The sequence below is a fragment of the Schistocerca nitens genome, chromosome 8 (assembly GCF_023898315.1).
Source record: "Schistocerca nitens isolate TAMUIC-IGC-003100 chromosome 8, iqSchNite1.1, whole genome shotgun sequence".
In the NCBI taxonomy this organism is placed as follows: Eukaryota; Metazoa; Arthropoda; class Insecta; order Orthoptera; family Acrididae; genus Schistocerca; species Schistocerca nitens.
The window spans coordinates 287,753,596-287,770,914 of NC_064621.1; the positions used below are offsets into that span (position 1 = coordinate 287,753,596).

General features: G+C 45.4%; 1 protein-coding gene across 1 annotated transcript in view; it reads left to right on the top strand.

Moving 5' to 3' along the window:
- Positions 1–17,319, top strand: part of LOC126198552 (tryptophan 2,3-dioxygenase) — a 448,771-nt gene that overhangs the window by 374,274 nt on the left and 57,178 nt on the right. The window contains exons 5-6 of the mRNA XM_049934975.1: positions 3,063–3,200; positions 15,064–15,285. Coding sequence (XP_049790932.1) covers positions 3,063–3,200; positions 15,064–15,285 — 360 coding nt within the window. The remainder of the gene's footprint in view (positions 1–3,062; positions 3,201–15,063; positions 15,286–17,319) is intronic.

Consider the following 17,319-nt stretch of genomic DNA (forward strand, 5'->3'; position numbering starts at 1 on the left):
ATTCTAACAATGAAATGGATAACTCTTCGCACTGTGGAAGGAATCAGGGTCAAAGAGGAACAATGGCTGGCCTACTAGTAAGTTTTTCTTTCGTCAAGATTACAAATCGCACTCGGAATGTATTGGCAAGAATGAAATTGGAACTATTTTCAGATCGACCAGGAGGATTAAAGGGTATTTAGGAATGGCGAAAGATATACGACGTTCTTTGGGTACCCATTTATAAAATTTCTTGAGGACTTGTGGACTAGTACATACACTCCTGGAAATTGAAATAAGAACACCGTGAATTCATTGTCCCAGGAAGGGGAAACTTTATTGACACATTCCTGGGGTCAGATACATCACATGATCACACTGACAGAACCACAGGCACATAGACACAGGCAACAGAGCATGCACAATGTCGGCACTAGTACAGTGTATATCCACCTTTCGCAGCAATGCAGGCTGCTATTCTCCCATGGAGACGATCGTAGAGATGCTGGATGTAGTCCTGTGGAACGGCTTGCCATGCCATTTCCACCTGGCGCCTCAGTTGGACCAGCGTTCGTGCCGGACGTGCAGACCGCGTGAGACGACGCTTCATCCAGTCCCAAACATGCTCAATGGGGGACAGATTCGGAGATCTTGATGGCCAGGGTAGTTGACTTACACCTTCTAGAGCACGTTGGGTGGCACGGGATACATGCGGACGTGCATTGTCCTGTTGGAACAGCAAGTTCCCTTGCCGGTCTAGGAATGGTAGAACGATGGGTTCGATGACGGTTTGGATGTACCGTGCACTATTCAGTGTCCCCTCGACGATCACCAGTGGTGTACGGCCAGTGTAGGAGATCGCTCCCCACACCATGATGCCGGGTGTTGGCCCTGTGTGCCTCGGTCGTATGCACTCCTGATTGTGGCGCTCACCTGCACGGCGCCAAACACGCATACGACCATCATTGGCACCAAGGCAGAAGCGACTCTCATCGCTGAAGACGACACGTCTCCATTCGTCCCTCCATTCACGCCTGTCGCGACACCACTGGAGGCGGGCTGCACGATGTTGGGGCGTGAGCGGAAGACGGCCTAACGGTGTGCGGGACCGTAGCCCAGCTTCATGGTTGCGAATGGTCCTCGCCGATACCCCAGGAGCAACAGTGTCCCTAATTTGCTGGGAAATGGCGGTGTGGTCCCCTACGGCACTGCGTAGGATCCTACGGTCTTGGCGTGCATCCGTGCGTCGCTGCGGTCCGGTCCCAGGTCGACGGGAACGTGCACCTTCCGCCGACCACTGGCGACAACATCGATGTACTGTGGAGACCTCACGCCCCACGTGTTGAGCAATTCGGCGGTACGTCCACCCGGCCTCCCGCATGCCCACTATACGCCCTCGCTCAAAGTCCGTCAACTGCACATACGGTTCACGTCCACGCTGTCGCGGCATGCTACCAGTGTTAAAGACTGCGATGGAGCTCCGTATGCCACGGCAAACTGGCTGACACTGACGGCGGCGGTGCACAAATGCTGCGCAGCTAGCGCCATTCGACGGCCAACACCGCGGTTCCTGGTGTGTCCGCTGTGCCGTGCGTGTGATCATTACTTGTACAGCCCTCTCGCAGTGTCCGGAGCAAGTATGGTGGGTCTGACACACCGGTGTCAATGTGTTCTTTTTTCCATTTCCAGGAGTGTATATTGGTACCACGAAAAGAAGTGTTAACACTCGTTTAGTTAAACGTTAGAAGACATACGGATAAATCGGCAATAGCGGAACATGTATACCAAGCGGGTAGTCATGAAATGAAATTTAGTGAGACGAGTGTCAGATCGAAAACATCACTCTGTCTTGCACCCATGTATATAGAGGCTATTGAGATTTATAAATACCGTAATAATTCTAACAGAAAAGAATATAGTGTCAGATTAGACAAAATATGGATGTCGACTCTGCAGCGACAAAATGACAATCGATCACTTTCAGTAGTGAATGTTGGCACTATCAGAGACAATCTCGTAGCCGACGTCACTTGGTGGGCTGTGGTAGCCCCTATACAGCCTATATATTCGGCGCTCCATCGAGTTCTGAGTGTAGTTCGCCGCTTCACCTCTGAGGATGTCTCCCCTAGCCGGAGTCGGCGCTCCCTCGAGTTCTGAGTGTAGTTCGCCGCTTCACCTCTGAGGATGTCTCCCCTAGCCGGAGACAAAACGTTAGGGGAAAGTTTTACATATCGACCACGGCCAACTTTTTAAGTAGAGTTAATACCGGTTGTGAAAGCCTACACTCTTTGAACAACTTGGAATTTCGATTTGGTCCATCACTCATGCTCCAACTACAAAACTGGTAGCACATCATCTTTCATTATTAAATGTAAACTGAACGTAGGACAGCAACGACTATTTCTGGCATATTAGTATGGCTCTAGGTAATAGACTATTATTCCGACAACAACATTTTCTATGGAATTTTATTCAAAATTAATTGTTGTTATTAGCAGTATGGATGCTAGAATCAAGAGCATATAAGTCATTAATAGTTATTCGCCACATGATTCGAAAAAGTCTGCAGCTATACTTCAGAGGGTCCCTACCACCATCACCACCAAGGCTTCCTCCCCAAGTCTTAAGTAACGGCAGAACCTGCTGTCATTTCACTTATAGGGTGCAAACAGTTTTACATTCCCACCGTACGTGAACTTATGTATTTTCTAGCGAAAACATCATCGCGCCACTGCGAGAAAATAACAGAACGTTGCAAAAAAGGAGGATTGTGGCCCATCCAGTAGTGACATCATAAACGATTATGGAATCGGCATAAAACTAAGTCTGGGATTGAACCAAGTAGCCACTGCCGCAAAACACTGTATCCAATGAACTGTATCCAGCCAGTATGAAGTTCTGTCTTCTTTGAGAAGGTCTGGAATGTACGAGGGACATTCGACAATTAACGCAGCAGACGGCTAGGAGGAAAAAATCAATTTATTCAGTACCCTTGAAACCTAGGATATGTTTACTCATATGAATTAGAATAAATCAATTTGAGAGGCAGTACATTATACTTCTTATGCTTCATTCGGTTTCAGCTTCTGGTGGACCAGGTGATGATTCTGGAGACAATGACGCCTCTGGATTTCATGGAATTCCGTAATTACCTGTCACCGGCCTCCGGCTTCCAGAGCCTGCAGTTCAGACTTCTGGAGAATAAACTTGGCGTCAAACAGGTCGGTACATTTGGAATTGCATTTTAGTCAACAAATTTATAAACTTTGTGGAACCGGTGTTCGTCAATGCAGGTATTTTCGTTTAAAAACCCATTTCTGTGCATAAAAACCGATCTACGACTTGTAACTGACCATTATTCATCAATAGCGAACTGTTATTGAACTACACACTCAACTTTAGCTCTAACTGCAGAGAATAGACAAACAGATGTGTTTGTTTCTGTGCCCTCTGCTAAATGAATTGACAAATAAATTTCAATCATACAGTTGTAGGCAGTGTTTGTGTATCACAGTTACTATAAACGAGTTAACGATTCTATTTATGCGCTCTGTTTTTTAATTATTATTATCACCTTGTAACCTAAGAATCCTGAGCTTGCCCACCGATTGGACCCATGTGTTTGTGATGAGCAGAGAGACATTCTCACTCACAACTACCTCCAACCCTTCTTCTTAAATTCTAATATCAACACAAAAACTGGATTACAGTCAACTTCTACTGGATTAAACAATATGGCTTACTTCATTTAAAACATGAGGTCGCAGAAGTGCACTGAGTTCAGATAATGTTTCTTAGCCCACGTTTAAGCGTAAAATCGTGTCGTAATAGTGTCTCTGTCGTTGCCCCATGCCCAAGAAGATTTTTCAGCTTAATCTGATGGGTGCGCGGCAGAAAGTAGTCATAATGTTCTCCCGCAGACTCACCTAATGCACAAAACTGCTTTGAAATTTGCTCCAGTTTCACATGTTGAGGCGATTTTATTATTCCGATAAACCAGTATTCGTCTTAAATGAAGAAGTGCTTGATTCGTGTATTTGTTACTTCACTTATTATGCGCTCGCACAGGAAACTAGTGCAGTATGTGACCTTCTCCTGTGATCCTGAAAATCACAGCAAGGCCAAAGACAAAGGCTGTTGAAAGAGTTGTTCTTCTAGTGTGTACCTCACATATGAATTCAGGGAAGTGATATACTTGTGAGGAAACTTCAGACAACAATATGGTCCATACTGTGGAGCAACATTCTATCCACATTCATTCTGTGGCCTGTTTGTGATAGCACATTTATTTTCTTTGGGAATTAAGCTATAAACTAATATAAAAATATCCATGCCTCTCAATTTTCTGTGTGTCCCCGAATCGAGAATGAGATGGAAATTGCTCAACATCATGCCCTCTTCAAGGGAGTAATTTTGGGCCAGATTAATTTTTCGGCAATGCCTTTCAAACTGTAATTATTGGTGGTCATCAAGATGGCAGTGAGCGTTAGAGAAGTTTCTAGGTTTGAAGAAGAATGCCAGGAGCGTAGGGATACATTCCTTGGAGGCAGTTGGCGGTTACGAGCAACCAAGTAATGCCAACCTAACAGTCCTGGAGGGTTCCCTCAGAACTCGCTGGCAAGACAGACATAAGCTTTTTGTAGGAACGGTCGTTTAGGGACAGGATTTGTGATTGGTGTAAAGAACTCTAAATATACATAAATGTAAATTAATGCAGATGAATAGGAAAAAGAATCATGTAATGTTTGAATACTCCATTAGTAGTGTAGCGCTTGACACAGTCACGTCGATTAAATATTTGGGCGTAACATTGCAGAGCGATATGAAATGGGACAAGCATGTAATGACAGTTCTGGGGAAGGCGGATAGTCGTCTTCGGTTCATTGGTAGAATTTTGGGAAGATGTGGTTCATCTGTAAAGGAGACCGCTTATAAAACACTAATACGACCTATTCTTGAGTACTGCTCGAGCGTTTGGGATCCCTATCAGGTCGGATTGAGGGAGGACTTAGAAGCAATTCAGAGGCGGCCTGCTAGATTTGTTATTGGTAGGTTTGATCATCATGCGAGTGTTACGGAAATGCTTCAGGAACTCGGGTGGGAGTCTCTAGAGGAAAGGAGGTGTTCTTTTCGTGAATCGCTACTGAGGAAATTTAGAGAACCAGCATTTGAGGCTGACTGCAGTACAATTTTACTGCCGCCAACTTACATTTCGCGGAAAGACCACAAAGATAAGAGAGATTAGGGCTCGTACAGAGGTATATAGGCAGTCATTTTTCCCTCGTTCTGTTTGAGAGTGGAACAGGGAGAGAAGATGCTAGTTGTGGTACGAGGTACCCTCCGCCACGCACCGTATGCTGGATTGCGGAGTATGTATGTAGATGTAGATGAAATAGAAAATAATGCCTACCCTGATACAGTCCGCTGTTTTCTTGGCAGGACTGCGTTTTTAAATAGGCTTCACCAGAGTTTCTTAGCCTCATTTTTGTCGGTGTTCTAGCGCTGTCGGCAAGTAGCGTCCATGTCCATCACAGAGTGAGACCTCATGGACAACCGCCAGCCGCGACTGGCACAATATGGCGAGATGTTATGGCCTACAGGCTAGGTAACATCCCGTCATGCTCCAATTTTGCTCCTCGTTACCAGCATTACTCTCTCTCTCTCTCTCTCTCTCTCTCTCTCTCTCTCTCTCTCTCTCTCTCGCTCGTCTCAATCTTATACGGCAGGGTCGGCCACAGCATGCCACACTGCACGCGAGCTCAATGTGTGGACTGCGAGCGGGTTGTGGCTCGTCCTCACCTCGGCTTTGCTTGGTACTTCTTAGAAGTACTCGATACTGTGTGTGGTGTCTATTCTTTCTGACACATCTGAAAGAACAGACACCGCACATTCATATAAATTATCGGCCTCAATGGGCAATTCATCCACCTTCTTCAGTGAGGATGCAAAAGTACGTCCGACCTACTGTGGGAATCTCAGAGTAGGGAACATTGAGGCAATGGACAGGGATTGCGGATAGGTGGTCTTCGGTGGGAATGTGGATCGGACGCTGAGATAGTCCGCACAGTGGCTATAACGCTTTGTGCCAGATGGCACACTGGTTAACGCACCTGCCCAGTAAGCAAGAGATCCAAGGTTCGAATCCCGATCCGGTACACATTTTCGCTCATCGCCACTCATTGCGGGTAACGTGCCGCTGCAGCTGACACCTGTGATCCCCCTTTAATTTACATGCAATTTCATTTAGCATTTCAATCCGGCATTTTTCGGTCGGCGCGACTTTTTTGAGTTCGGCAGAACCGCGGTGTCAGCGCTGTATACCCCTCACTATTTGTCCATGGTATAAAAGAAGTTCATAGGTCCAGTGGCTGTTCGCACACAAAGAGGTAGCCTAGCTATCTATCGTCATATCCTTTTAAAGGGATGGGGATTCTGGTCATACATAAAGCACACCAGTGGCAAGACACAATCAATACCTTCACTGCGCCATAACAACGGTGAGGTCACTGATGACAGTGCCACTAAAGCAGAGTTATTAAACACGGTTTTACGAAACTCCTTCACCAAAGAAGACGAAATAAATATTCCTGAATTCCAATCAAGAACAACTGCCAAGATGAGAAACATAGAAGTAGATATCCTCGGTGTAACAAAGCAGCTTAAATCACTTAAGAAAGGCAAGGCCTCCGGTCCAGATTGTATACCAGTCAGGTTCCTCTCAGAGTATGCTGATAAAATAGCTCCATTTTTAGCAATTATATACAACCACTCGCTCACAAAAAGATACGTACCTAAAGACTGGAAAATTGCTCAAGTCACACCAATACCCAAAAAGGGAAGTAGGAGTAATCCGCTGCATTACAGGCCTATATCAGTAACGTCGATTTGCAGTAGGGTTTTAGAACGTATACTGTATTCGAAAATTATGAAGTACCTCGAAGAAAACGATTTATTGACATATAGTCAGCACGGATTCAGAAAATATCGTTCCTGTGAAACGCAACTAGCTCTTTATACTCATGAAGTAATAAGTACTATCGACAGGGGATGTCAAATTGATTCCATATGTTTAGATTTCCAGAAGGCTTTCGACACCGTTCCTCACAAGCGTCTTCTAATCAAACTGCGTGCCTACGGAGTATCGCCTCAGTTGTGCGACTGGATTCGTGATTTCCTGTCAGAAAGGTCACAGTTCGTAGTAATAGACGGAAAGTCATCGAGTAAAACAGAATTAATATCCGGCGTTCCTCAACGAAGTGTTATAGGCCCTCTATTGTTCCTGATCTATATTAACGACATAGGAGACAATCTGAGTAGCCGTCTTAGATTGTTTGCAGATGATGCTGTCATTTACCGTCTTGTAAAGTCATCAGATGATCAAAACGACTTGCAAAATGATTTAGATAAGATATCTGTATGGTGCGAAAAGTGGCAATTGACCCTGAATAAAGAAAAGTGCGAAGTTATTCACATAAGTACTAAAAGAAATCAGATAAATTTCGATTACGCAGTAAGTCACACAAATCTGACGGCTGTAAATTCAACTAAATACATAGGGATTACAGTTGCAAATAACCTAAATTGGAACGATCACATAGATAATATTGTGGGTAGAGCAAACCAAAGACTGCGATTCATTGGCAGAACACTTAGAAGGTGCAACAGGTCTACTTAAGAGACTGGTTACACTACGCTTGTCCGCCCTATTCTGGAGTACTGCTGTGCGGGGTGGGATCCGCATCAGGTGCGACTGACGGATGACATCGAAAAAGTACAAAGAAGGGCAGCTCGTTTTGTATCATCGTGAAATAGGGGAGATAGTGTCACACACATGATACGTGAACTGGAGTGGCAATCATTTTTCGTTACGACGGGATCTTCTCATGAAATTTCAATTACCAGTCTTCTCCTCCGATTGCGAAAACATTCTGTTGGCAGCCACCTACATAGGGAGAAATGATCATTACTTGCAGACATGGAGCACATTATAAAATTAGTGGTATGATTAATAATTTTTTTTAAGTCACACGCTTTATAACACTGTCAGTTTCAACAATTTTCGATGGAACTGGACAAAGAGCATGGAGACTTTATATATTACTACGACGAACCATTGGTGAAGTTAAGGGACATGCCTGTAACGGGTTTTTTGTTTGCTGAAGGAAAAAGAAGATCAGAAACGTAATTTAGAACACACAGGTTGAACTGCAGAGCTCACATTTTAAGTGCACTTGACTGCACACTGCCTACAGTAAGATACTGCAAGGTGAGAGAGAAAAACATATTTATGATATGATGGGAATGCATATAAAAAGAAAATCGCGTTGTGGAAGGAACAAATTCCTACACAAAATACCGTCAATTTCCCTAAGCTCACTGGAGTCAAACAAATCGTAAGTCATTGCGGCCTTGAAAGAATTGCAAGGATAATTTCCTGACCGTTTTGAGGACACTGCCAATCTTAGTCTGCTTTCCAGTTGTTTTCAGACCGTTTGCCGTTTCAGTTAAAATGGCCTTGTGCAGGTGCAGATGGAACTGATCGGTCTGCGTTGTAATTCTCATTTAAAAGACAATGTTTTTTCTTAGAAACTGTCCAGGAGGTCTATATTGTTGTCCTCCGGAAGAGTTTCCACGTCTTCATAATGAAGTTCCAAACCAGATAAAACATTTCTATCAATATATGTGTGTCAAAGGCTTTTCCTGATTACGAACCTAAGTAAGCCGCGAATATGGGGCAACCTGGGTGCAAAAACCTTTGAAGTAATCTGTGTCTGACCGTACGTCGAAAGTATGTACAATATAAAAATTATATCATGTATTCATTGTGACAAAAATAACTAAATAATACTGAAAATTTGTTTCGTTTGTGATCTATGTTTTTTTAAAAATACGAAATATGAAACCAAACCATATGTTGTGTGACTGCATTACCATTTAAAATCGGTGCATTTATTGTACGCGCCCTTCCCCTGCACCCACTCAGACAGTATGATGGGGTGGTGGGGAAGTGTGCAGTGAGGCTGAGTGCTACAGAACTCATGCCAGAGCATGGCTTGCATGCTGAATTCATTGCCGTGCCTGATGTACACTTAACTTTTTCGTCTTCTGGATTCCTGATTGATAGAACTGAACTGAGTTACACCAAGTGAATCTTTGCAGAAGCACTTACAGTTAAAAGTGTTAATGCTTCGATACTGATTCTATCACTGAACGTACAAGTTACCCGGCCCCAACAACAGTGTGTGTAGTGTATCGCTACTGCGGATGATTTACTTTTACAGTCGTTTTCTACCCAGAGCTGCTGAAGCGCAGGTGCCAGGTTCCACGTCTGTAACTTGGATGAATGACTTGCAGGCAGCATATGAAACCTGTCACACAAGCCACAAGCTAGCTATCCTCCTTGCACGTCTGATCGTTGACGCCCACTAACGATTTTATCAGGTGCCTCATCCCACACTGTTCGTGCTGTGCTACAACACAATGTAAATAGGTAGTGGCAGCCTTTGGTTTTCTTCTCCAGAAGATTACAGAGAAGCAGCGCTCTTGCAGCCTATGAAGCAGTTGGATACTTCACATTCATGGTCAAAGGACATGCATTCACTATATATACACAACCATCAGCCAGTGACTTTGTCGTTTTTGCAGCCTCAAAACATCTCCCAATGCAAATCAATCAACTGAATTTTATTTTTATTAGACATTAGGCATGTAAGTGGTTCGAAAAATGTCACCGCTGACGCCTTGTCTGGAATGGAGAGAATTACCGCACCTGTGAATTTCACCGAGCTGTCGGCAGCACAAAATTACGATGAGGAGTTAAGACATCTGCTGAAAAGCAAGATGGCTCTGCACCTGTGTCACATGTCACTGTCAGGAACTGAGCAGCTGATGTACTGTGATGAGTCAGGAGGAAGACAACAGCCATGCGTAACTGCTCTTCTATGATGACAGGGCTTAGATTTCCTTCATAAACTCAGCCATCTAGGGATCTTTGTTATGTGGACACCAGTAATGCAGTGTTTTGTGAAGCCCCTTATACAGAAGGACTCTCGAACATGGGCTCAAACGTGCATGTCCTGACAGAAATCCAAAGTAAATAGGCAAGTACAAGCTTCACACGGAAGTTTTAATATCCAATAGGCACAACTGTCACACACATATCTGGACCTGGTAGAACCACTACTGCTCGCATGTAACGACTGGTACTGCCTCACAGCGATCGACGGATACATCAGGTGGCTGGAGGTATTCACACAAACCACTGAGAGCATGGCATGCTCATTCATCTGTGGTTGGGTTTCACGTTTTGGCTGTCCCCAACAAGTATTAACCTTTCATACAATAGCCCAGCTGTATGGGATTCACTTGTCAAGCACTTCACAATAATCATACAGCCGCATATGGCACTGTGGAGCACTTATTCCAAAAATGTTCAAATGTGTGCGAAATCTTATGGGGCTTAACTGCTAAGGTCATCAGTCCCTAAGCTCACACACTACTTAACCTAAATTATCCTAAGGACAAACACACACACCCATGCCCGAGGGCCTGCCTTAGACCGCTCGGCTAATCCCGCGCGGCAGGAGCACTTATTCCTTGAAGGCTGCTGTAATGTGCCACACGACAGATTTGTGGATTGACGTAGTTCCACTAGTGCTGTTAGGATTGTGCAGCGCATTAAAAGATGATCTGCAGGCCTCCCAAGCAGAGTTCATGTATGCCGAAACACAATGTCCACTAGGAGAGTTTTTCAAACAATAGCGCAGTCTCCTACTCTCTATTTAATATTTCCTCACAGAACTCCAGAAGCAGATGCAGACCATGCCACTGAGTGGAACTATATGGCAAGGAAAACACGCTACCTTTGTTTTCAAAGACCTAGCAATGAAGAAGCACGTTTTCCTCCTACATGGCCCACTGTGCAAATTACTGGAACCACCCTACCAAGGCCCATACACAGTTATGGGCCGAAGTGATAGGATGCCCACGCTATGCATTAAAGTGGTAGACACAGCAGTATCCACCGTCAGACGTAAGCCAGCCCACCTAAGTGCAGAAGACGCTGCCGAACTGCAGGCCACCACCGGAAGCAGAACACCTGCCAAACCGTAGCCGCCGAAACCACAGCGCCATCCAGAGAAGAGCAGCTCACGTAACACCAACTGACACATCAGCACCCAGATACAACGAAAACCCACTATAGACTAATAGTGCAGTTGCGTTTCGACCCAGCACACATTTTCCAGCTCAAGTCAGCTAATTTTCTTTCCTTTTCTTTGTGGGGACGCGGTGTAGCGACCTCAGCTCACAGATAACTCCACACTCTCCTCTGGCAATGTTACGAACGACAGACGCCAGAAAGACCTCACTGTACATCAGTCACTATATCGATACCTACAGTGGCGTGAGGATCGCAAATGTGTGCAGTTGCCAGATGCGCGATATGTACATTGAGGTGACAAAATTTGTGGGGTACCTCCTAATATCGTACCAGACCTCGTTTTGTACGGCGTAGTGCAGCAACTCGACGGCGCGTGGACTCAACATGTCGTTGGAAGTCCCCTGCATAAATATGGAGCCATGCTGCCTCTATAACCATTCATAACTGCGAAATTGTTGCCGATGCAGGATTTTGCGCACAAACTGACCTCCTGATTACGTCTCATAAATGCTTGATGGGATTCATGTCGGGCGATCTGGGTGACCAAACCATTCACTCAAACTGTCCAGAATATTCTTCAAATCGACCGCAAACAGTTGTGGCCCAGTGACATGGCACACTGTAAACCATAAAATTCCATGGTTTTTTGGGAACGTGAGGCCCTTGAATGGCTGCAAACGGTCTCCAAGTAGCCGAACATAACCGTTTCCAGTCAATGATCACTTCAGTTAGACCAGAGAATCTAGTGCATTCCATCTGAGCACAGCCCACACCATTATGGAGCTATCACCAGCTTCCACAGTGCCTTGTTGACAACTTGGCCACACTCTAACCTTACCATCAGCTTTTACCAACTAAAAATCGAAACTCAGTTGACCAGGCCATGTTTTTCTGGTCGTCTAGAGTCCAACCAATGTGGTCACGAGATGAGGAGAGGCAACTCAGGCGATATCGTGCTGTTAGCAAACACTCGCACCGGCCGTCTGCTGCCATATCCTATTAAGGTGAAATTATGTCGCACTGTCCTAACAAATACTTTTGTCCCACGTTGATTTCTGCGGTTATTTCACGCAGTATTGCTTGTCTGTTAGCACTGAGTATTCTACGCAAACGCCACTGCTCTCAGACGTTAAGCGAAGGCCGTCGGCCACTGCATTGTCCGTGCTGAGAGGTAATGCCTGAAATCTGATACTCTCGCATATCCCTCAGGGGCTCTGCATTCATTTGCCGGGTACAGGCTTGTCGACGCGTGGTTCCTGAGCTGGGGACTGGTAAGCACCGCCGGTCCTCTGTCACTGTAAACTCTGGGCCTGCTTCAGTGACCACTGACCGGTGCGGCAGTGGGTCGTTCTGTGTCACAGGGAACAAAGATCTTGGCTTGACCACCCAGATCGCGAGGATGAAAAAAACCTCTATAAAAAAAAAAACTCAATCTCAAGATGTTCTGCACACTGGCGAGATGCATTGCTGTTGAAGTGGAACAGTCGTGGTGAACTTGCCACACCTCAGTTATGTATGGCTTACCTAGGCATGTGGACTCTCATATCCCCAGCTGCTCGTGGGACCGAGATGGACTCTTCGAAATTTTCCTCTTCCCCCTCCCAGCAGAAAAGGTAGGCCACTGTTACGTACCAGTACCCAATCAAACAAGAGGGCCTGCGTACCCAGTCCTCCCAGTTCAGGACTCTTTTAGAATTCTAGTACGTATAGTATCACAATACATGCTGCTAGTCAGATTGTGTTTTCATTAGTTAAAAGGAAAGAGGGAAGTTTTGAAAAGGTCTCACCTTTTCACATACAAAAGGATTTAGAGGAGATTGCAGGTATTTTAAAATCTACATCTACAATAATACTCCGCAAGCCACCCAACGGTGGCACTTTACGTGCCACTGTCATTACCGCGTATTCCTGTTCCAGTCGCGTAGGCCAGGCGGGGTGGCCGAGCGGTTCTAGGCGCTACAGTCTGCCTCGGGCATGGATGTGTGTGATGTCCTTAGTTTAGTTAGGTTTAAGTAGTTCTAAGTTCTAGGGGACTGATGACCTCACAAGTTAAGTCCCATAGTGCTCAGAGCCATCTGAACCATTTGAACCACTTGCCACTTGAGTTTGCTAAACATCTCCGTAATGCTATCAAGCTTACCAAATAACCCTGTGACGAAACGCGCCGCTCTTCTTTGGATCTTCTCTATCTCCTCTGTCAACCCGACCTGGGATGGATCCCATACTGATGAGCAATACTCAAGTGTAGGTCGAACGAGCGTTTTGTAAGCCACCTCTTTTTTGATGGACTACATTTTCTAAGGACTCTCCCAATGAATCTCAACCTGGCACCCGCCTTATCAACAATTAATTTTATATGATCATTCCACTTCAAATCGTTCTGTACGCATACTCCCAGATATTTTACAGAAGTAACTGCTACCAGTGTTTGTTCCGCTATCATATAATTATACAATAAAGTATCCTTCTTTCTATGTATTCGCAATACATTACATTTGTCTATGTTAAGGGTTAGTTGCCACTCCCTGCACCAAGTGCCTATCCGCTGCAGATTTTCCTGCATTTCGCTGCAATTTTCTAATGCTGCAACTTCTCTGTATACTACAGCATCATCCGCGAAAAGCAATGGTCCCATAACACTCCCCTGTGGCACGCCAGAGGTTACTTTAACGTCTGTAGACGTCTCTCCATAGATAACAACATGCTGTGTTCTGTTTGCTAAAAACTCTTCAATCCAGCCACACAGCTGGTCTGATATTCCGTAGGCTCTTACTTTGTTTATCAGGCGACAGTGCGGAACTGTATCGAACGCCTTTCGGAAGTTAAGGAAAATGGCATCTACCTGGGAGCCTGTATTTAACATTTTCTGGGTCTCATGAACAAATAAAGCGAGTTGGGTCTCACACGATCGCTGTTTCCGGAATCCATGTTGATTCCTACAGAGTAGATTCTGGGTTCCCAGAAATGACATGATATGCGAGCAAAGAACATGTTCTAAAATTCTACAACAGATCGATGTCAGAGATATGAGCTTATAGCATTGCGCATCTGCTCGACGACCCTTCTCGAAAACTGGAACTACCTGTGCTCTTTTCCAATCATTTGGAACCTTCCGTTCCTCTAGAGACTTGCGGTACACGGCTGATAGAAGGGGGGCAAGTTCTTTCGTGTACTCTGTGTAGAATCGAACTGGTATCCCGTCAGGTCCAGTGGACTTTCCTCTGTTGGGTGATTTCAGTTATTTTTCTATTCCTGGACACTTATTTCGATGTCAGCCATTTTTTCATTCGTGCGAGGATTTAGAGAAGGAACTGCAGTGCGGTCTTCCTCTGTGAAACAGCTTTGGATAAAGGTGTTTAGTATTTAAGCTTTACGCGTGTCATCCTCTGTTTCAATGCCATTATCATCCCAGAGTGTCTGGGTGTGCTGTTTCGATCCACTTACTGATTTAACGTAAGGGCCACTGGACAAATTCATCCTCTGGATGTATTTTTTCCGTTCTTATAATAACATATTATCGCACTATCTCCAGCTAAGCCTTACAGGGTAACCAGTTTCACGATAAGCTCCACGACAGACTGTTTCTCATTCGGTTGCATGCCATCAGATTCCATCAGTTCTCTTCGCCCCATTACAACGATATGATTCTATATGCATTCTTTAAGAGTGGACACATAGCTGAACGTCCTGCATTGTTTGTAACTCCCAAGGAGTTCGCCTTCGATCTTAATGGTGTGAAGTTTTGCTATCACTGTGGCGCGCTATTTTTCATGGTGCTAGTTAATGGTTTGTGCTGATCATTTCTTGAATGTCGGCGATGTCCATTTTGTGAAATGTAATACATACATCCCGTGTAAGGTTGATGTCTGCACATAAAGTCGGTCCTTATGTTAGAGAGATCAATGTGAATGACTATGTTGCAGGAACACAGAGTGAAATACAACCAGAAGTACTCCAGGGTGTTCGGACACGACCCAGAAGCCATCAAGGCCATCGAGAAGTCAGAGAAGGAACCATCACTTGCGCAGCTGGTCCAGCGCTGGCTGGAACGCACTCCCGGTCTGGAGGCAGAGGGCTTCAACTTCTGGGGAAAGTACCGGAGAACCGTTGAGATCCTTCTGGAGCAGCAGCGGAAAGCAGCAGAGGTAATATTGATACAAGATCGCAATCCTCACATTCATCCTTAATTCGTCTCGGTACGGAGGCTACTTGGGCCTTGTAAGCTGAAGCTCAAATTCATAATTTTCTCTTTAATGTCGGCAATTAACGTAAATACACCGAACGACATGCTTGCAGTAACTAGCTGATAGTATTTTAGCCTGACGGAAAGATGCCCGAAGAATTATCAGAAGCTTCCACGACCAATCCAAAAGGTAGTACAGCTCGTTTTCGTCTATGTCAATTAGTTTCACTAATATATCAAGTGACTACACTCAACCAAAAAATAAGTCACCTCAAAAGACTTAACACCAATACCGTATATCTCGACCTCTAAGCTTGATAACGGCGTCAGTTCAGCTAAGTGTCGAGTCTACAAGGTTCTTCAGGTATGCCACATCCAGCTCAAGTCACATATTGATGATTAGATACCGTAGAGCTACGAAACTGCAAAGATATCGATTGCTCCATTTCACCTTATGTTTCGCGTAGTTACAGTCATTTTCTATGGCAATGAGATTCGATTATTTAGCTAGCCAGTTGATGTACTGTATAATAGAGGCCTGATGTTCGTTAAGCCAGGAACGGATGCTTGCAGCTCTTTGAACACGGCTGTTATCATCTTGGAAGACGGGAGTGTCTACAGCACAATCATTATGAGGATGCAGAAGATAAGGAAACATTTGATTACCAAGAATGTTGAAAATAAACATGCTACGTACTTCATACTCAAGGTAAACTGAATGAGTGGGACCACGTCAGGACACGATTAGTACCACTGCAACCTTACAGAACCACACCTAGCCTGAACTACACTCTCGCCCACTGAGTGGGCAAAACGCATCAATGACCCATTGTTGCGCTTGACACTTTGCTGTATCATTGAAAAGACACAAATTCGCAACTCGTCGAATCAACCTATATTCGTCCATTCAAGTACTTCCCAGTGTCTGTGTTGTTTGGCCCACTGATAATGTGAAGCTCTACGTGCCGCCACGAGTAATGGCCTTTGGCGAGGTACCAGACTCCAAGTGTGTATCGCATACAGTTCCCTACAAGTTCGTGCAGAAACTGGTCAGATGGACCGGCGTTAACAGACAGCAAATATTGTTCTGTCTGCTTCGGTTTAAGATCAAATGTATCTACATTTGATCTTCCTCGTATTCGGTAAGGCATGGCTGACGCCGCTGCTGATAAGAACGCGCGGCAGCCAATCAGCGCCCAACCGGATGGGCGTTGGCCGCAACGGAAGTATTTTTCTCAGCGGATCGCGCCTAGTTAGAACTAAGCGCGATCCTCCAGCTCTGGCGGCAGCCAGGCGAAGCTCGTTCAAGGTCACCTGCCTTTCGTAGCTGCAGCGCTAAGACAGCCATGTGTGAGGCATGGAGGGGGCCCAGACTCAGTGCTGAGGCAGCTGCACGCTCATTCGACTCGAGGCAGCCGCACAGTAAAGACAGCCATGCCTTACCGAAGGAGAAGATGGCATGGCTGTCTTAGCGCTGTAGCTACGAACGGCAGGTGACCTTGAACGAGCTTTGCCTGGCTGCCGCCAGAGCTGGAGGATCGCGCTTAGTTCTAACTAGGCGTGATCCGCTGAGAAAAATACTTCCGTTGCGGCCAACGCCCATCCAGCCGTGCGCTGATTGGCTGCCTCGTGTTCTTATCAGCAGCGGCGTCAGCCGCTGTGTCATCAGTAGGCATGGAGGGGGCCCAGACTCAGTGCTGAGGCAGCTGCACGCTCATTCGACTCGAGGCAGCCGCACAGTCAAGACAGCCATGCCTTACCGAAGGAGAAGATATACAAGAAGATCTAGACTACCTGTCTACAAGAATGTAGATACATTTGATCTTAAACCGAAGCAGACAGCACAACAGCAACTACTTGGAGGACCTACAACTTTTGTAAGATGTAAGATTAATTTTTCTTGCACCACTACAGAGGTTGTGAGTGGTAATTCATGGTTTACTATTGCTATAGTACGAGGAGGAGATTCACCAGCAGGAGGATTGGAGAGCTATAA